The sequence below is a fragment of the Pogoniulus pusillus genome, chromosome 8 (genome assembly GCF_015220805.1).
Source record: "Pogoniulus pusillus isolate bPogPus1 chromosome 8, bPogPus1.pri, whole genome shotgun sequence".
NCBI classification, from domain to species: Eukaryota; Metazoa; Chordata; class Aves; order Piciformes; family Lybiidae; genus Pogoniulus; species Pogoniulus pusillus.
This window is the reverse complement of record NC_087271.1, coordinates 39,745,431-39,766,086: the sequence shown is the minus strand read 5'-3', so window position 1 is coordinate 39,766,086 and position 20,656 is coordinate 39,745,431. Positions and strand designations below refer to the sequence as shown.

The 20,656-nt window shown below is 44.3% G+C and overlaps 1 protein-coding gene and 1 long non-coding RNA gene across 4 annotated transcripts in view; one reads left to right on the top strand and one right to left on the bottom strand.

The window, feature by feature from the left end:
• LOC135177737 (uncharacterized) overlaps positions 1 to 14,173 on the bottom strand; it is a 48,237-nt gene extending 34,064 nt beyond the window's left edge. For both annotated transcript variants that reach the window (XR_010303141.1, XR_010303142.1), the window contains exon 1: positions 14,051 to 14,173. This is a non-coding gene — a long non-coding RNA (uncharacterized LOC135177737). The remainder of the gene's footprint in view (positions 1 to 14,050) is intronic.
• The window catches only part of ABL2 (ABL proto-oncogene 2, non-receptor tyrosine kinase), a 47,610-nt gene that overhangs the window by 16,129 nt on the left and 10,825 nt on the right, over positions 1 to 20,656 (top strand). Inside the window, exons 1-3 of one of the 2 annotated variants that reach the window (XM_064148151.1) lie at positions 15,051 to 15,156; positions 18,781 to 18,951; positions 20,164 to 20,459. In XM_064148151.1, the coding sequence (XP_064004221.1) occupies positions 15,051 to 15,156; positions 18,781 to 18,951; positions 20,164 to 20,459 (573 nt within the window). Of the gene's footprint in view, positions 1 to 15,050; positions 15,157 to 18,780; positions 18,952 to 20,163; positions 20,460 to 20,656 lie in introns of those variants that run through there. The other variant, XM_064148149.1, reaches the window with a different exon arrangement.

The window sequence follows — 20,656 nt, the reverse complement described above, 5'->3', positions numbered from 1 at the left end:
GAAACCTCCTCAGCCAGATCTGAGTATTTTTCCTCCCTAGTTGAAAGGAATGACCTGCATTTTACGTGTTTGTCTTAGGTTACAGCAGCTGCTGTCATGTGTTAAGAACAAAGCCAAGGCTGTCAGCTTCTCCCAAATGCCATTGTACCTGTCATTACGTAGGAAGCCCTGCCCTTTTACACGTAAAACCATTGGATTCCAAGTGTTTTAACTCTGTGAGTCATCCAGTTTCAGTCCTGTTGCTGGAGCATATGACTGTTGGGTCAGTTGTAGTCTCCTCTTAATGGGGCCAGCAGAAGCAGTCCTAGGAGCCTGAAGTCTGTTACATATAACCTCTACAATATTCACAAAACAGCTTCTAAATGATTCATTGGGGATTTTTTTTAGTTAGTAGGACTTGCATGGGGATTTTTTCCAAGATGGAGAGGGTTACAGATTGATCTGAAAAATCCCTAATCTTGAAGCAAGATGTTACAGGGTACAGCTGCAAAAGAATGAGGAATCCTTGTCATCTGAGTTATCACAGGATTGCAACTGAATTGATGAAAACTTGGGAAGAGAGGAGCTTGTCCCTACCACCACCGTGGTCCTTTACCAGTAGTGGTTCTCATCTCGTCCTGTGGTAAGCCAGCCCAGGAAGCTAAGCCTATTGAAGACTTTGAAGTGCTCATTTGGTTTTCTGACATCAGATGAGTATGGGTGCGATAATACAAGAAGCAAAGGAGGCAGCTGCAAGCGGGGGAGAACAACCTCCCATCTGGCAGCAGCTGCATGCTGGGCTCTCTTAGCCACATGCTCAGTCTGCACCCTCAAAACCATAGCAAAGTAGTTCAGTGGTTTTGTCTCATGGGCCAGGGGCAGAGCTTTGATTAGTCTGGTTTAGGATTACTGGAAAAAAAACCTGACCCAAACCTCTAATAGGCCATACACACTCAGCATTGTATCTCTTGAGCAGGCATGCTGTCTGAAATGAGCCCCAGAAGCCTGTCTTTTTGGAATATCTGAAATTAAGAAGTGAGTTAACTTGGATGCTCAGAGCCAAAGGCACTGTCTCTCCAGAAGAGATCATTTCCCCAAGTTTCTAAGAATAGAATCACCTCTTATCTACTTTAAGAATGGGGTTCTTTAACATAGATTTTGTTTAAGAGCTTGCTAAGTTCTTGGTCTTCCTTACTGTCTTTCTACCATGCTATACATGTATGCCTTGAATTAAAAACTGGTTACAAACAGTGCCCATGAGTAGCAGCTCTTTATTTCTGTCATTGAGGTGGTGAGACTGACAGCTAAAGGAAATGACTGGCTGCCCTTCAAGTTGAGCAAGGTGTGAACTTAAAGTTGGATCAACCAAGGGATTATTTGACCAACATTTTGCTAGGAGTGTCTCCTTTCCCTGCATAAATCTGCTAGCCAATTTCTCTAGCAATTAAGGATTCAATTTTTGTGCTGGTAGTCTGTTGCTGCATTTTATTTAGACACAGTGCCCAATATAGAAGTTTTACTAAGCAGTCATAGTTGACGTTACTAATAACAGAACATACCAACCAAGATTAGTCAGTCCTTTGGATGGTTGATACTGCATGGTGTATTACACTGTGTTTGCCATTACTCAGCTTTTCTGGCTCCAGAACCTGAGGTGTGACTTTGTGTTTAATGTACCAGTCTTAGTAAAGAAGAGATTTTTGTGCTTATCTCCGCTAATATTCACCAGCCTCTCACCTTTCTGTTTCAGTCACCAATTTATGCGCTATTCATCCTCACCAGTGCTTGGCCTTTGTAGGTGCTTCAGGGGGGTTTCTTTTTTTGGGGGGGGTAATCTGTTCTTGATGAAAGCATGACTTTAAAGGATGTTTACCCCAGAATCTGTGCTGATCCTTCATCATCCTTGCCCGACAAGCTTCTATGTGCTGGATGCTTCCAGGTTTCTAATGCTCAGTTCTTGGTGCAGTTTTTCCATGGACTGACCATGCAGGCCTTATAAAAAATTAACATGTTTTTTGTATGGTTTATTTGACACTGCAAGAGACTTGGATCTCAAAGCAATAATACATCCATATGAACATCTTCCCTTGTCTCCCTTCCCTCACTGTTTTTGACAGTTTAGGCATCTGCTCAGTTGTGTAACCTGTCCAGGAAGATGCTGCTTCTAAGCAGCCCATGTCGCAGACGGTGATGTTAGCTTTAAGTGCTTAAAGTAGCTTGAAAACAGTGGGAACACTGTCTCTGGCAGTGATGTAGAAGAGCAGGAAACATGTCATTAGCTCTAAAGACCCTTCAAATAGGCTTTCAAATATTAATTATCTTCTGATTCTATGAAGCTCTTCTAAGCTGAAACACCCATTTTAAGCCTACGTCTGAAGTTAATCATATCCACTTCTGGATACTGCTCTGCTTGCCAAATAACAGCTCTTGAGCTGGGCCACGACTTGTAATTTCCCTCAAGGGTACTTTTTCAGGGAAATTTGAGGGTTAAGTAGCATGTCACAACAGCATGGAATTCCAATAGGGAAATATTCTGAAAGACAAGGGTTTAGTGGTATCTGAAGAAGCTGACAGTGGCTGTCTTCCAGTACCGCTAAATAAGAGGTCTCCATAAGGATGAGACAAAGAAGCACTTGGCTAGAAACAGTATCTGTATGGGATAGTAAATGTCTGAAGCACTTGGCTAGAAACAGTATCTGTATGGGATAGTAAATGTCTGCTTCTTAAATGCTGCATTGAGGGGAGCTGCAGTTATTTTGGAAGCATTTAGATACAGAACCGCAACAGGTAACTGCTATAAATAGTAGAGATTTAACTGAAAAAAAATCCCTTCCTAAGCTACCAAAAGCCATAGGTGCTTTAGTATCCAGTACCTGGATGAAAGGCAGAAGAGAGCATTCTGTCCCTCTGCTTGAGGGTCAGAGTCCAAACGGAATGCTTTTGGTTACTCAGATACCCGATTTGAAGTACATTGATGAGTCACAGAATGGCAGAGGCTGGAAGGGACCTTGAAGCTCATCCAGTCCAGCCCCCCTGCCAGAGCAGGATCACCTATACCAGAACACACATGAATGTGTCAAGGCAGGTTTTGAATATCCCCAGAGAGGGAGACTCCACAACCCTCCCTGGGCAGCCTTTTCCAGTATTCTGTCACCCTCACAGTGAAAAAATTCCTCCTCATGTTTACATGAAACTTCCTATGCCTCAACTTCCACCATTGCCCCTTGTGCTGTCATTGAGCGTAACATTGGGGTGTATTAAGTGCTCAAGAGAGAATGATTTTGGGAGTAGTACTTACAGGACTGCCTGTTGGTTTGGAATTTCAGGCTTCAAGAGGGCACCTGGTGTGCTGGTACAGCCCAGTAGTGAGCACTTAGCTGGCTGATTCTTGAGGGGACACAATATAGTCTTGTGTAATCCAACCAGTCAGCTGTCCTGACAACCTATATAGGCCAGCAACAACTGGGAATGTCAGTCTGTGGAGTGGGAGGAAGGAGGAATGAGGTGGAACTCTGTCCAATTACAAAAACATACTTCAATTTAAGAGCTTTCAAACCAGAAGATGCTCCAAGAAGAAGATTGGATGGCATAGCTAGACTGTGGTCTTCATTTCAGCTCAGAATTACATTTCATGAACCAAGACTCCTAAAATTAAGCAGCAGTTCTATGCACCTTGCTCAAAGCAAGCAGTACGGTGTGGCTGCCAAAAAGCTTGCTGTGAAACTGGATGCAGCTCTTCCCCTGCACTCAGCACTGCTCAGGCCACACCTTGAGTGCAGTGACCAGTTCTGGGCTCCTCAATTCAAGAGAGATGTTGAGGTGCTGGAAGGTGTTTGGAGAAGGGCAGCAAGGCTGGGGAGGGGCCTGGAGCAGAGCCCTGTGAGGAGAGGCTGAAGGAGCTGGGGATGTGCAGCCTGCAGCAGAGGAGGCTCAGGGCAGAGTTCATTGCTGTCTACAGCTCCCTGAAGGGAGGCTGTAGCCAGGTGGGGTTGGTCTCTTCTGCCAGGCAAGCAGCAACAGAAGGGGACAGAGTCTGAAGTTGTGCCAGGGCAGGTCTAGGCTGGATGTTAGGAGGAAGTTGTTGTCAGAGAGAGTGATTGGCATTGGAATGGGCTGTCCAGGGAGGTGCTGGCATCGCCATCCCTGGAGCTGTTCAAGACAAGATTGGATGGGGCTGGGTGCTAGGTTGGCCTGGATGAGCTTGGAGGTCTCTTCCAGCATGGTTGATTCTATGATCTTTTGCCAGAGAACTCGGTTTCTAGTTGAAGTTATCTTTTATTTCATTAATTCCACATTCTTTTTGCTCTCCACAAGTGCCTGAAAGGAGGCTGCAGTGAAGTGTGGCTTGGTCTCTTCTCCCTAGTAGCAGGTAATAGAATGAGAAGAAATGGCCTTAAATTTCACCAGGGGAAGTTTAGGTCAGATATTAGGGGAAAAATCTTTCCTGAAAGAATGGTCAGGTATTGGAACAGGCTGCCCAGGGAGGTGTTCAAGAAACATGGACATAGTTTAGTGGCCATGGTGTTGTTAGCTTGATGATCTTAGAGATCTTTTCCAACATTCATATTTCTATAATTCTGTAACAGGAATCCCTCCTGTGGGCTGTGGACTATGTGAATGGCTTGATTTCTCAGATTGGTGTGATTTAAAGACATTTTTGTCTCATTCATATGTGTCAGGTATCAGGGATAACTCCTATCAACTGGAGTGGCAGATTCTGTGTACTTCTACAGCCACAAAAACTGATGCTGTAGATGGATGGATTTTAGGAACTAACCAGTACTTTACAGAAAGAGAAGAAACACTCTGCTGAGTGAGCTGTAATGTTAGACCTCCCACTGGGAATTTCCAGTGCTTTCCCTCTTCCTTCCTCCTTCAGAATAGATATAGTAAACAGAATAAATTAAGCAGTGGGGGTGGTGGCACCCAAAGGCACACACAGAGAGCTTCAAGGAGCCTTCAGTTTGAAACAGCTGACAATATACTGACCAATCCTCTGAGCATCCCAGTCATACCACCTCCAGTACTGGCAGCAGGAGACATGTCTCAGACAGCTATGTCAGAATTAAGTGGGAGGAAGGCTCTTTAAATAACCAGCAGTGGGTCTTACTCCAGGACTGTGTCAACACTGAGTTGTTACTTCACCCTCTGAGCAGGAAAAGTTAGTGAAGTAATTGTGTGGCAAGCAATTGACAAGGTTAAATCTTTGTTGGCCTTTTCTAGTTGCTGAATCTGTTTTAGAAGGGAGTGCATACTTGCCTTATTTTGCACTTCTGTTCAAAAACTTCTAAGCAAGTGATGAAAATCAGAACACAAGAGGACTAGATGCAGTTACAGTGGAAGGAGTAGCACTCAGATGAACTTCTTCACCGAAGCAGACCAAAAGAGCACTTGTCTATGTTTTGGGTTTAGAGCATCTGCAATTTGAGGGGGCTAAGGCAGTGTTTGTTCCTTCCCCTCTCACTGTTGATTTTAGCGTGCTTTTAAGTTAGTGTACATCATCCACTCTCAGAAAGCCTGCCTTAACTCTTACAGTATGGCTTACATGTCTGTCTCCTTATTCCAGAACAGGTTTTGTGGTACCAGTTTAGAAAACAGGATTTTAGTTGGGATTGTCTCACAGCCCTTTCTGATTCTAGATAAATCCATACAACTCAACGATCTTAAAGGTCTTTTCCAAGCAAAACAGTTCTGTGAGTCTATGAAATCATTAGATAAACCTGGAACTGCATTACCTCCTCTATGTTTATTTGTCTGTGGGTTAGATTCTGTCTTTGCCAGCCTAATTTAAGGCCAATCTAAGCCTTTTCCTTGCATTTGCAATATTGATCTTTAATAAAAAAAAAATCTGGCTTGATATTTCTGGGGACTTAAGTCACTCATTTCCACACCACTGTACTGTGTTTGCTTTTCTTTACTGTGCTGAAATGAGTAGAAAGAAAAAAACACCCATCTTCTCCAGGATGTTTCTGCTCTGTTTGCATCTAGGCACATCTCTTGTTTTCCATCTCCTGCAGTGTTTCTCCCTAGAGGCACTTATACCTTCTTTAGCTAGTCTTTTAGTGCAACAGTTGCCCTTGCAAAGTCATTTTGGTCTTTTCCCCCCCCGCCCCCAAATGCTCCTCACCATAGCATCGCAATACGTGAAGATTTAAACAGATCCTATACTGCACTGGGCACTCATAGTATAGAACTTGAGGGAACTCATTTATGTTTAGCAAAAACATGTTGTAAATGTGAAGCAGCTATCAAATAGCAGTAGAGAGAATGTCTTTTACTCTCTGAGCTTTCTTCAGTTCACCTGTCTAATGAAAAGCTGCTCTCAGGCTGTTCCAAATGACATGAAGAGGAAGACTGCAAACAGCAAGATGGTAACGTTGCTAAGTTAAAGACAGCAGAAACAAAAGCTGGCTCAAGAATTGGAGGAGGTTGCATGTTGGACTGGTACCACTTTTAGTGTGAACACGTGGAAGTTGGTACTCAGACAAAAATGGTTCAGACTTTCACATGGGGTATTTAGCTCTGAGCTGACTGCTGCAACGAGAGAAATCTTTGTCCCATAATGAGAGTGTTGTGACAGCACTTAGAATAATAGTCCAAGCAGCAGAGCATTAGAAATAGAAAAATAGATAGTTCTGTGGAAAGCTATGGTTTGAATGCTGCATGTAATTCTGATCTGTTGTCTGAAGGGCTACATGGTGGAGCTAGATAAAGGTCAGAGGAAGACTATTTGAAGACAACATCATCAGACTGCCCAAAGAAAACTTGAGCCTGGGAGAGTGGTGGCTGAGGTAGAAGAAGAGAAAGGCCTGCAAGAGTCACAAGTGGCAGGGAAAGCACCAACAGATAGTGGCCATTCAGGTTTTGCCATTGTAGAGGCTGAGGAGCATCCAATAAAAGCAGCAGATACCACGTTCAAAACAAGCAAGAGCCTGTTCCTCACTCTACAAGGTGCAGTTGGGCTGTTGATAATATTGTAGGAGGGTGTTCGTGTGGTGAGCTGTTTGTGTTCCTTCAGACAGCTACTGCACCAAGTCAGGGAAGAAGCCACCAGCTCTGTCTCAGAAAGACCTTAAGCTTTAATATGTGGGTTCTGGAATAATATTATCCTTTCCCCAGACAGCTTCTGCAGGCACTGATGACAACAGGATGCTGGACTGTGAGTGACCCAGTCTGGTTGTTGTTACAGGCCTGAGGAATCCCAGCTGTCAGCTAGCTGCTGACTTGCTTTTGACATTGTGTTCTGCTAAATCAGAGAGGCAGGGCTTGTTTTTCCTACCACACTTCCTTTAAATGTTCTGTAGTTTTGATGTTAACTATCACAAAGCACTTAAAAAGACAATCTCAGTGCCTAATTGGAACGTAGGTGCCACCACTACTGTAGTGGACAGACGTAAAAGGCATGTTTATATCTTATCTGCATAAGCTTCCTACTCTTACCCCTCTTCAAGTAATTATTTTAAACCCACTTTCTTCTGTCAAAAAGTACCACCACAAACCTAAACCTTATAAGCATTTTCAATCCAGATCCACCTCATTTACTCAAAATCTTCATCTGTTCATTTACAGTTGTCCTCCTTTGAAATAAAACTGATTTTATTATGACACTTTTTGGGTAGCTTTAGTTACTTCTAGAGCAAGATTATTGAACTTGTTCAGTCTTGCTGTAGTTTCTTTTCCTTCAAAGCTGGATTAATTCTGCCATAGCCCAGCAAGGATTTTCCAGAAGTGTTATTTCAGTGAGTCCATCCTTGTATTAATACTGGAGTCAGGCATGTGAGGGCTAAACAGATACAAAAAAGCAAATGCAGTGGCACAGGCTGAAGCTGCAGAGCTGTGGGCACTGAGCTAGGAATTCTGCTGCTGCCGAGGCTGGGGTTCAGGTTACCCAGGTTGTTCAGCAGCTGCTGGAAGTGGCGCTGGTGAATGGAGCCTCTTGTCTGGGCAGCAGAGCCAGTTACAAGTGTCTGGGTTTCACCAACGGGAAGTGGTGCAGCGGCCAGCAGCTATGTTTAGTGCCATGGATTTGTTTCTCTGACTTCATACGTGCGTGCTCACACTGCCCCCCACAAAAACCCATCAGCCCGTAGGGCTGGGAAAGAGCAAGACAAAAAGCTCCCTCAACTAGGGCTAGCTGGACATCTGCTGATGAGCATCCACAGTGAGGGTTTTCGCTGGTTCTGGAGTTAAGGCAGCATGTGTTTTTTGGGCAAGCATTCATGCTAAAGCTTGGCTTTTCTTGGAGGAAAGGACATTCTGGTTTATTTTCTAGGACAAAGATATTTCAAAAGGGGGCAAGATCATGAGAGTATTTTAGTCAAATCAAGTAAATATTTTTAAAGGGAAACCTCTTCTTTGTTCAAGAGAAGAAAATGGCTGTGGACAATGGCGTGAACAGCAGATTGGCTGCTGGCAAGCAAGGCTGACAGTTCAGTGATTTATTTTTAGCTAGTGTTTTGGGGTTTTTTTAAACAGAAGTACAGTGTAGCTTTGGCAGTTGCTGCATGTTCAGTGTGGGTGGATGGAACTGAGAAGTCGCATCTGCGCTCACAAGCACTTTGGGATTCTGTTAGACAATTAAACTCATGTACTGGAAAGTGAAGCTGTACCAGCTCACCTGGGGAGCTCTGCCCTCCGAATGTCCTCCAAAAGGTAAGCAGTGCTGCCTGTCCAGGGCACATGCCAAAAGAATTACTTGGGCATCAGCTCGTATTTGGGCTGCTAGATTGACATTTTCTTTTGCCTCTGAGATTACAAGTCAGCAAGTTAGTCTCTACCTTCTCTTTCCAAGTTTTCCCTCTAACTAGACAGGCTAAAAATAAACCTCAAGAAGCCAGCTGAGAAACAGTTTAATGTGGTCATTGTTCCAGGTGCTGAGTCTAAGGAGAGTACCTAATACTGTAAGGCTTCTAATAAGATGCGATTATGTCACTTGGAAGGCAGCTTGGACATTTGTGTCATGTCAGCTCAAAGGTCTGATCACTTAGTGCTTTATGTCTGCAAAACAAACCTCTCACTAGCTCAGCTGCGTTAGTGTAGATGTTTCTGGCTTGCTTAGGGTTTGGTTGAGCCACGTTTTTTCAAGTAGTCTTTTTGCAGAAGAGCTCTTACTTCAAATATTTGTCTTAACCCTGTGAGTAAACAGCTTTTGATTTGATTTGCTCAGGAGTAGATAATATCTTTACTTTGATCTGGGCAGTATTAATGACTCCTCAGGAATTCAGTTAGGGTGAAGTGTAATCCACATCAAGCAGCTTCTTTCCCAAAGTACCGATTTAAAAGAGTGCTTAATGACTTGCTGTAAGCTGTCATAATGTTTGGCCATCCCACCTTTCCTGGAGAAGGACTGGGTGACCTAATCCTCCTTACTTTTCATACTGGAGAGGCTTACTGGAACTTTGTGTGACAAAGAAAGAATGTCAAATAGACTTTTGATCTACATGTAGGCAGTTTCCTAGTTAATCTGAAATCCAAGTGACCCTTCCTAGCACTCCTTTCCCTAAAACTCATTGTGGGAGTAGTTACTGTCCCTTGTAGGCAGAATTCAGAGGAACAAAAGACCGGAACCTCATCACCTCAGTGCTCAATGGAAAGAGGTAGGTAATAGAGAGCATCTAGAGCTGGTGATGTCCGCTTGTTTCTGATTAACAGCAATTGCCTTGCAAAGCTGACTGGCTTGATAGGAGCTGAACAAATCCTTAGTAACTAAGATAGCAAACACTTTGATATTCAGGATTTTTCCAGGGGTTACATTTGTAGCCTTTTGTTCTAAGATCCTTTCTGTATATTGTTTTAATTGCATTAAAATCTCATTCACTTCAGGAATTTGTTGTGCCATTGGGCTTCGGTTCTTCACCCAAAAGCATAATTAAAAAAAGAAGACATCACAATGGTAGTTGGATTCTGATGCTTCTGACCCATCCCAGTACCTGTAACATGAAACATCCTGTTGTGCTTTTAATAACTGTTAGGTCTAGGTCTTCTGTACTTGTATAAGTTCCTCACCCTGAAGTGTTTTTGTTTGTTTTCTATAACCATCTAAAAAACCCACATAGTTTTGCTAGCTGCATTTATCCCAGAGTCACTTTCCTGCCAAAGTTCTGCGAGGACAGAAAAATCTTAGAGGTAGTGAGCCAGTTTGTACTGCAGATCATCAATAATGCATCTGCTTTGAAATTCTCTCTTGAAACAGCAATGCGACCAAATGCTTCACTTGAAGGTTTTTACTTACAGCACATACAGCTGTTGATCTGTGAAGAGATTTAGGCATCTGGCATTCAACAAGGAGTGAATGCAGACTTTCAGGTTAATACTTAACTTAAGCTTGATTTATTTCATGCTAGATTCTGCACCAAAAAGATACTTCTTTACCAGAAATGAGTTGAGAAGTGCTGCATTAGGTTGAGGAATGATATACATGTGTCACTGACATCTGGGCAAAGAAAAAGGATGAGAGACGCCTCTGCTTGGTAGCACTGATAGCAAAGGGAGAGAATAACTGGAACCACTGGAAGAAGACAACCAATACTGATAGAAGGAACTGCCTAATTTGGGTTTTTCATTAAATCTTAATACAGATCACCTCTTGTAACGTTCAGCTAGACAGACAGTCTTGAATACTTCATACAGTGCTGTAACTAAATCTGTTGAAGTCAATTTATCTATCCTTTTATTAATTAAAATTCAGCAACAGCACAACCCTAAACCTTGTCTTCCCCTTTGATTTTTATGTCAGGCTAGCCAAAAAGCACATCTAAGTAAAGATCAATCACTTTAACCATTAGATAACTACAGGGGAATCTCATGTACAGCAGTTCATCACATTACAAAAGAAATCTGCTTGTAAGATGTGTGGAGAGATACCAAAGATCACTTTTATTCATCTTTTGTATCTCAGATGTATTTTAATAATTGAGGCAGGGCAGTGCTACCAGCTTGACCTGAAACATTTCTTTTTATATGATGGGAGCTGTTCCTCATGCGATTTTGTCACTGACTGAAGTCTCCTCCTACTCTGTCTCTCCCAGTCTGGTACCATAAATAGAAACCTATTCCTTGCCCATCCCAAGTTCTTGGCTTGGAGCTGTGTTTCTTGGCTTTACTCAGTGGGTTGTTTACAGTACTTAAACCTTGCACCACTCTGTGGGAGGCCCAAAGACTAAGTAGGGATCTGTGCTTAGCTGAAGCAAACCACTTCATTAGGAGTGGTTGCTTGCAGGAGAGGAACACCTTAGAATGGCATTTGGTTAGGGTGCCTGCATTTTACCAAAGCCATATGTGAGCTGTCTGACCCTTTTACACTGGTGTTTTTCATGGCCACACATATGTCAGCAGAAAGACTAGGTGGTCCCTTTAGGTAAGGGCTGAAGTCTGGTAAAGGGTAAAGAAAGTTCATAGGCCTGCTTCCATGCTACCACATTATTAGACAGCAGGAACTTGGTCTGTTCAGCATTGGTTTGCTTTTTAGTATGTAGCTTGCCCTGAGTATTTTTGAGTCAGTAGGAAGTGCCGAGACTTGGCTTCAGAAACAAAGCTACTGTAGAACTTGATACTGTTCCAATCATGTCAGCAAAATAGGAAACCCACTTGCTGCTGTGTTATCAATTTTGTTTCCTCCCACTGGCAAGCTGGTTAAAGATTTTGAAGTCTAGCAACATAAAGACAGACAGTGGAAAACACCAGTTGTACTAGCAGTCATTAGCTACTTCACAGGCTGTTTTCTGTGCTCTCACTTGACCAATAGCTATTCTTTGTAGTCTTAAAAGCAAGCATATAGACAGAGCCTGTATGTAAGATAGCATCATGGGTATAGTTTGAAAACCAAGTGAGAGATGTGACATACGCAGGGATCTTGGTGGCCTTGCACAAAGGTGTCCCTTTGTGAAAAAGGGGTATGTGTGAAGCCAGAAGATAGAAGACTAGAGTTGTGGCCCATGAATTTTTTGATGTAAAATTCTAAGATAAGTGTATGCAATAACCACTACTCACCCTATTACCCTTTCTTTGTTGCTTTTCCAGTGACAAACAGTGACAGGAGTAGTGTGGCCAGCAGGACAAGGGAGCTTCTTCTGCCCCTGTACTCAATACTGGTCAGGCCACACCTTGAGTGCTGTGTCCAGTTCTGGGCTCCTGAGTTCAAGAGAGGTGTTGAGATACTGGAAGGTGTCCAGAGAAGGGCAGCAAGGCTGGGAAGGGGCCTGGAGCACAGCCCTGTGAGGAGAGGCTGAGGGAGCTGGGGGTGTGCAGCCTGCAGCAGAGGAGGCTCAGGGCAGAGCTCATTGCTGTCTACAACTACCTGAAGGGAGGCTGTAGCCAGGTGGGGTTGGGCTCTTCTGCCAGGCAAGCAGCAACAGAACAAGGGGACAGACTCTGGAGTTGTGTCAGGGGAGGTCTAGGCTGGATGTTAGGAGGAAGTTCCTGGCAGAGAGAGTGATTGGCATTGGAATGGGCTGTCCAGGGACATGATGGAGTTGCCATCCCTGGAGCTGTTCAAAACAGACTGGCTGGGGCACTTAGTGCCATGGTCTGGTTGCTTGGCCAGGGCTGGGTGCTAGGTTGGCCTGGATGAGCTTGGAGGTCTCATCCAACCTGGTTGATTCTGTAAAACAAGTCACTTTTGGCCTGCTGCAGACAACACCAGATCCTTTGCACAGCAGTATGTCCATTGCCACGTTGTTTTCCTCCCCAGTTGGTTTGTAAATTCACAGGATAATTATTTTTTTTTATAAGTTGCTTGGTCTGTACATTTCCAAGCAACACAGTCAGCAAGATTTCCTTGTGTTCAACTTTTCCCCAGCGCTGGAAGAACTAGAGAAATGCTTCTCAATGAGCAATTTGAAGTTGTACAGGAAGGGCAGCTGCTCTTAGGAAGCAGCTTTGAAGGGCACTACAGGGAATGATCCAAAGAGCAGGGAAGAGCTGCTGTGCCTGCAAGGTGGATTCTTCCAGCAAGGAAGCTGAGTAGAGCAGAATTAAGATTTTATAGTGTGCACTTATTGTGAAGGGAATAGGAACAGGATGCAGATGTAGTGGATGCAGCCATCAAGGTAGTGGTTTACAGTGTAAAAAAAAGTGTCAAGGCAAAGCACTTGTAAAAGAAGTAATCAGCAACTAGAAGGTAGAAAGAGGCCTGATTTTGTTCTGCCTGGCTGCGTTTGGCAGGATTTTATGATACACTGTGTGGGGACACCACACATCCTTCCTGCTGAGGAACACCTCCAGGAGAGCAGAGGGAAGGGTTGAAGCAGAGAATTGCCTGTTACAGGAAGCTTACAGCCAAATTGCTCCTTGTCTATTATGCCAGTGCTGGTCCTACTTGATTCTCACCCGGAGCTCGTTAACAGATCAGCCTTTAAGCTTTGGCTAAGTGTCTCTTACATTGAGAGGGTCGAGAGAGCTATTTACAGGTTACATTATTATCCAGCTTAACTTTCTGTTGATGCTTTTTCATTCCAGAGACAGCAATTACTCATACCTTGTTTTTTAACCAAAAAGTCGCTGGGTTGTCAACTTTCTTTGCTGTTACAGGTCAGGCTAATACAATCACAAATCAATACCTAGATGGCCATTTTCTGATAGCATTGCAGGCCCACCTGAAAAGTTTATTTGTCATCCACCTGTTTCTGAGGCTGTGCTGCCTTTACTACAAATTCTGCTTGTGCTTTGGGTATTAATTCCTAGACAAAGGTTAGTATCAGTGTAGTTATGAGTACTCAGAGCACATAGAAGAGGGGAGAGAACAACAATCTGCAAGAGGCAACACCAAAAAGGAAGTAAAAACCTATGCTTCAGTGAAGGCATATCAACCTCTGACTGCTGCGTAGCATGCTGTGGTCTCGGTGGAAGAGAAAGAAAGGAGGTCACCCACTTGTCAGAACTTCAGGAAGGCAACAGTTATGCCTTTAGACACCTGCATACGATAACTGTCTAGTTACTGTTTTCACATGGTAGATGATGGTAACAGGGGAACTTGTGCCACAAGCCCTGGGGGGAAAGCCTCATTACCACAACATGTTTCCACAGCCTTACAAAACACAAATGTTTGGAATAAACCAGGTTGCTCATTCCTTACCTTTAGTCTGATCCAAACTTCATCACCTGGTGCAGCTGCCTTTCAGGACAGTGGAGTTTATGGATTGTAGAAATGCTGGTTTGTCTTGGTGTGCTTCTGCAGCAGCTTTTCTCTTTCTCTCTCTGCAAAGACCAACCGACTGCCTTACCTTTCCTTGCTCCCATTTATACCCCCCTGCAGGCCCACCACCTTCCCAGGTGTGAGGCTGTCATGCTGATGCCTTGTTCTTTAACCCTTCCTTAGCTGTCCTAGGAGGAGCCTGTTCTGCTATAAGCTGTGCTGGCTTTGCTAGAAAGCTAGGGCTTTTTAAAGAATTCCTCAAAGGAGGCCTGTCTTTATTTGAGGGGCAGTTTGATGGTGTCCTTTCAGAGAGCTGTCATGACTCTTACTAAATCAGCAACTGTGCAGCTGAGCCTGAGCAGCAGACTGCACTGCTCTTTCTTTTTCTTTCTGACGTCCCAGAACATCAGGAGTGGTTCTGTGCTCAGTGCTTGCGCATCTTCTAGATGTGTATTTTCACTACCATGTTTCCCGTTGATTCATGTGAGGAGTGCTCCAGCAGTGCTATGTGGAGTGGAAAAATGAATCAGGCTGGGCGGCCCCTTAATGGGTGATCTGGTTTGTAATTTGTAGAGAGGAATTTCTCCAAGGAAACTGTTTGCTTGCTTCCCAAACACTTTGTTGCCTAACTGTTTTAGTGGAATAAAACTCTGTCTTTATAGCTCATCTCAAAATTGTTTCAACTTGCAATCCAGTCCCCACATCCTCTGTTTGTTCAGCACTCCCTGGGAAGCTCCACCCTCACTTCCAGCTAATAACCACATTAACCCACGGCTCGATTTTCCCAGTCTCTCCTCCATCTGCTCAGCAGCACTTGCTTTTACATTGGCCACCACACTTGGGAGCAGTGGTCGTCTGCACGTGGTGGCATTTGTGCTGGCAGGGGCATCCCAGGACCTCTTGGGCCAAGCAACCTCTTCTGCTTGCTGTGAAGCACAGCATGATGATGGGGACAGTCCTCTTCCAGTCTAGCAGCTACGGCAAAGAGACCAAGCTGCTCTGCTGCCTCGCTGAGGAAACTTCTGAGCCTGGCGTGAGTTTCACAGGTATGGTGCTCAGGGATGTGCTGCTGTGCTAGCCCTTTCCTCTTGCTCTCTCAGCACTTCAAGGAGGATGTGGATCCTTTTGGGTTTGTCTCTGTCTTACAGTAGGAATCCAGGCATGGACAGGACTGAGATTGGCTGCTTTTATCTGGGTTTGAAATGCTTCATTTTAGTGAGCAGTTGCACAGTTAAACGTTTCAGAAGTAGAGACCACCTCAAGGGCTGGGGTGGTCTGTATTTCTGAGACTCTCAAATGTAAGCTTTGGAACCAGAGAACTTGGTAATTGCTGCATTGGCAGCACAGGGTGAGAGACAAAACAACCCTTTACGTGTTGGCTGAGTAGGAAAAGCATTCACATCCGGAGAGAGGCAAATTGTGTTGTGGGAATAAAAAGAAGGAAGGAAGCATAACCTTTTCTCCTGACTGTGGATGACTTGTACACTACATGATGATGTAAGCTTTCCATTGCATAGGGAATTGAAGTAGTAACAAATGATTTATGGTTAGCCCTTAAAAGAGGCTGATACAAACCTGAATTTCCCAACTTATTTGCTTACACTTGATGAGAATTGGAGCTTGCAGCCTATTCAGGTGGAAGGCTATTATGTGTGATATGCAGTAGTTATCCTGGTGAGGTCTATGCAATCATATTTCACTGACCTTCCGTATCCGTTCATTTTGGGTGGTATAGATAACCACAGCAGACTGAGCAGCATAGGTTGTTACATAATTATAACCTGCAATAAGTGCTCTTGTTTCCTGGTAAATTCACCTTTGGTAGATATTGGGTAGCCTTTACAGTTCCTTAAGCATCCAAGTCACTCTAAAGGTGAAAGTGAAGGAACTTAGTGAGACTCAAACTCTTAAAAGCATTTGAGTTTTAGGTGATGTGATTTTTAGGTGAGCACTGTAGCTAAGTGGTGGAAGCTTCTTCATCAAACATTAACTTCTGCTGGCTTTTTGTTTTTTCTTTTCATAAAGTGGGTGCTAGATACATGTGCCAGCCTCCCAGGCATTCCTGAGGAACTGGTGGTAGTCCCACATGCACTTTAAGTCCTCACTGGTGTTCCAGCACCACACCACAAATCGTTTTGTGTGGGCAGAGCTGCTCAGCACTCAGTGGCAGGTGGCATTTCTGCTGATTTATGCCTTGGCCAAAGTGCCCGCTGCTGGGCTCAGCCTGGTCAGGGTTGGCTGGTCATAGCATTTGCTGCAGCAGCTCTGAAGCTGAGCTGGTACTGGGCTGCTTCAGGCTTACCTAGCAAGTATGCTAAATGCTTATCTCTGTATGCTCAGTCAATGAGCTTCTCTGGCTTAAGAAAGAAACTCCAAGTGTGCTTTGGTTCAGAACAAATGCCTCTATTTTTGTTTAAAGCCTTTCACAGTGTGGCAGATAAATAATTGGAAGTAGGCAGTTAAGCACCATTAAGGTACTTTGGAGCTGAAAGGTGTGACATTTATTGGAAAGTCTGCCTCCTTGCATTTGTGTTTGCTCCTTAGCAGAGATGTGCAAGTCATATTTCTTGTATAGCACATTTGCTCTGTGACTTCGCTTAAAGCACTGAAACTTTCTCTAGCACAAGTCACTGCAGGAGTATAAAGCATATGTGTTATTTAATTAAAGATGTATTTTTACTCCAGAAAGAGAGATGGATTTAGGAACTGGTGGTCTTTGCTGCTGCTTAACAACTGGACACAGATATGTCCACACCCAGTCCCAAGAAAATGACAGTAGGGTGTCGGTAGCCATGCTCTAATGTAGGTAACTGAGCTGGCCCTGGGAGTTCCTCTTTTCCACGGTAGCACCCAGTCTGATGGGTTAGTGCACTGCAAAACAAATGGCAGATGTTAGTTAGAAACAAGAAGTGCCTGCAGACAACGAAATCAAAGAAGTGACAACTTAGTAGATTCATCTCTAGTCACTTCTGTTACTGCTTGGAGGGTTCCTTCGGCAAGACTCAGGAGGCAGGCTCTTCAGTGATTGCAAGATGAGCTGGTTGTGCAAGCAGTGTAACTCTGAGTAAGTACCAGGAATGCAAACAAACCCACTTACCTGCATATCTAAACCCAAAACAGAACAGTCCTCAACCATTCACTTTCTCAGGTGCCTACAGTATAGTTGACAATGCCATGCAAGTGCTGGGAACCCCCATTACGTCCTCCTCTTCCTGGCTCCAGCCCTGTCCTGTGACACGGATTTGGCGCATGTTTGCCTGTTACTTGGCACAGGCCTCTTCCTGTTTTGTGTCTGACTGACTTCCCAGCTTTCCCATCCTCTACTGCATTTGAGCTCTTTGTCCACTCTGAAAGCCCCTTACAGAGTGGTTCTTCTCTCAAATGTCAATCTCATGAGAGCATGGAGAAGGGGATAGCTGCATGCACACATTCTTTGGCAGTGGTCTGCTTAAAAAGCTCCTGAGCTTGACTTAGCCCCTCTGAAGCGAGCCAAAGCAAGGAAAGCCTCAGGTCATTTAGAGAGGACTTTGTATGTTTAATGCATTTGATGAAATCTTTACAGTGTATACTTTCATATGTAAGTGAATTCAGAAATATGTCTTGAGATGGGAGCTGGAGTCAGTTGTGCCACTAGGAAAAATAGTTACACCTTCATATTTGTCTCCCCCCTCAAGCAGCACATTGTGTGAAGCCAAATCATCACTCTTACCTTAACATTGAAATCTGTTCCGGGGCAACCTCTCTCTGGGGGTTAGAAAGCCAATCATGGTCCTGGCATAGCACCACCATGAAAGATTCAGACAGCTCTGCTCTTTATTACAGTTCTTTTCAAAGCCCCTGTGTATATATAGATTTGTTTTTCATCATCACAGGAGCTGTGGAGATTTCTTTCTTCTCTATAAACGATGCCTGATTTCTCCTCCCACTCTCTTCTACTATCCAGTTTGTGTCAGTTGTCATTTGAAACAGCAAAACAGAACTGTCTGGGTATTCATGAAACACTGCTGCCAAATACCCAGCATCAACCTTACTGCTTTCTGTCCCTGGCAGTCTCCAACCTCTTACTTACACAACCTTGAAATGCCTTACAAGTCACCACCATTCCTGCTAACGCTGGCAGGAATTGTCCCAACAAGCAGGTCTCATTTGTCTCATAGTTCAGTCTGTCTCACCTGTGTTTGTAATGTCAGCTTCAGATCCAGACTGTCTACTGCAGCCACAGAAGCAAAAGACATAAACCAGAACATTTTAGTATCAAAAGGTTTATTTCAGTAGTTCACGTAATAAAAAAAGTGCTTTTAATTTCTCACTCTTTTTCCATCTGTGCTTTTGTCTATTTATCTCACCAAGCATATTTTGTCTATGTGTAAATGCCTTCAAATAAAGGTCTATATAAATAGAAGTATCTACAAGATGATAAATATTAGCTAGAAACATTATATGCATAGCATGCTACTTGCTATATAGGCAGTTAGTCACCTTCTCCAGCTCCTTTTAGAGGTAACCTGCAGGAGTCAGTAAAGCTGATACTGAGAAGCACTGATCTAAGATGTGCAGATGTGGTGTTGCCTTTCCCATATATCGTGCAGTAAGAGCTTCCTTCTGCTCTGCACTGGGTTCTGACCTCTTTGCAGCTGTACACAGGGTGATTTCCTCTTCTGCTCTTTCAGAGGCCTTGCACCGCCCCTATGGTTGCGATGTTGAACCCCAGGCACTGAACGAAGCCATCAGATGGAGCTCCAAGGAGAACCTGCTTGGAGCCACTGAGAGCGATCCCAATCTCTTTGTTGCACTTTACGATTTTGTAGCGAGCGGTGACAACACGCTCAGCATCACCAAAGGTAAGGCTGGGAACTGCAGAGCAGTGCCGGGGTGAAAGAGCGCAATCCTTCTGCCACTCCCGCGGGAGCAATGAGAGCAGTTAGAGAAGACGATTCTCTAAACTGGTGATGATAAGCAGACGTTCTCTCTCTCGCTTGTGTTGGAGAGACACCTGCTGGGCAGTTCTCCTTGTACAGACACCAGCTTTTGCAACACAGGCTGTTCCCATCCTAGGCTCTCACCCCTGTTTCGGTGGAGGGGCCGAGGAAAAACGTTTTTGCTGATAACAGAATTCATCACTTTCACCGAAGGCAAAACCAGCAATTAAAAATTTCCCCAGTATGTTGTGTCTCTGTTTAGTACATTTATCAGCACAGCGCCTGCTGCAGAAGCATTTTCATGAAGCCATGTGGCATGTAAGGCTTCATGGAGACAGACCTCATCCCTCCAAGAAAAAGAAGTCTTTCTACTCTAAAAAGCTGCACTACAGGAAGCTTTTTGAGTTCATCAGTCACAGTGCAGTAAATTAGGGAATGGTGTCCTCAGGCTTCTGTCTGAAGCTTTACTACATAAATACATATTATTGAATCTCCAAATTGTTTTGGTTGCAAAAAAGACCACTAAGATCATCAAGTCCAACCACTGACCTAAGACCACCATGGCCATTAAGCCATGTCTCAAAGTGCCATGTCTGTGTGTGTTTCTTGAACACTTCAGAAATGATGACTCCACCACCTCCCTGGGCAGCCTGTTCCAATACCTGACTTCTCATAAAGCAATTTTTCTACTGTCCAATCTAAACCTGCCCTGGTGCAATTTCAGGCCATTTTCTCTCATCCTGTCACTTGATAGTAGAGAAAAGAGACTGACCCCCACCTCCAACATCATTTCAAGTAGCTGTAGAGACCAATGAGGTTTCCCCTCAGCCTCCTTTTCTCCAGACCAAATGATCCCAGTTTCCTAAGCCACTCCTCATCAGGCCTGTTTTCTAGACCCTTCACCAGCTTTGTTGCCCTTTTCTGGACACGCTTCAGCGCTTCAATACCTTTCTGTAGTAAGTGGCTCAAACCTCAACCCAGTACTCAAAGTGTGGCCTCACCAGCACCAAGTACAGGGGCATGGTCACTTCCCTACTGCTGCTTTATATATACCAGTTTAGTTATGAGATTGCTTCTGGAGTTTTTTATTGTTCAGTTGTGAATATTTTGCTGTTTTTTTCTCTCTGGTGCTAGGTGAGAAGTTGCGAGTCCTGGGTTACAACCAGAATGGTGAATGGAGTGAGGTACGCTCAAAGAACGGGCAGGGCTGGGTACCAAGCAACTACATCACACCAGTGAACAGCCTGGAGAAGCACTCGTGGTACCATGGGCCGGTGTCACGCAGTGCAGCAGAGTATCTGTTGAGCAGTCTCATCAATGGCAGCTTCCTGGTCCGTGAGAGCGAGAGCAGCCCAGGGCAGCTGTCCATCTCGCTCAGGTACGAAGGACGTGTTTACCACTACAGGATCAATACCACCTCAGATGGAAAGGTAAGGATCTCTGGATAATGCTGTGGAGAGAAGAAATAAAGGTGTTAATTAAGGGGCGATACAGAATCCCAAGTGGCAGACTGTTAAGAGAGGGCTGTATGTGAGAGAAAAGAGGTCCACTGGTTGGTTAATGTGAGAAAGGAACACGCATGCCAGGAGCTGGGTGAGAACTCGCTGAAGACCACTTGGGAAGAGGT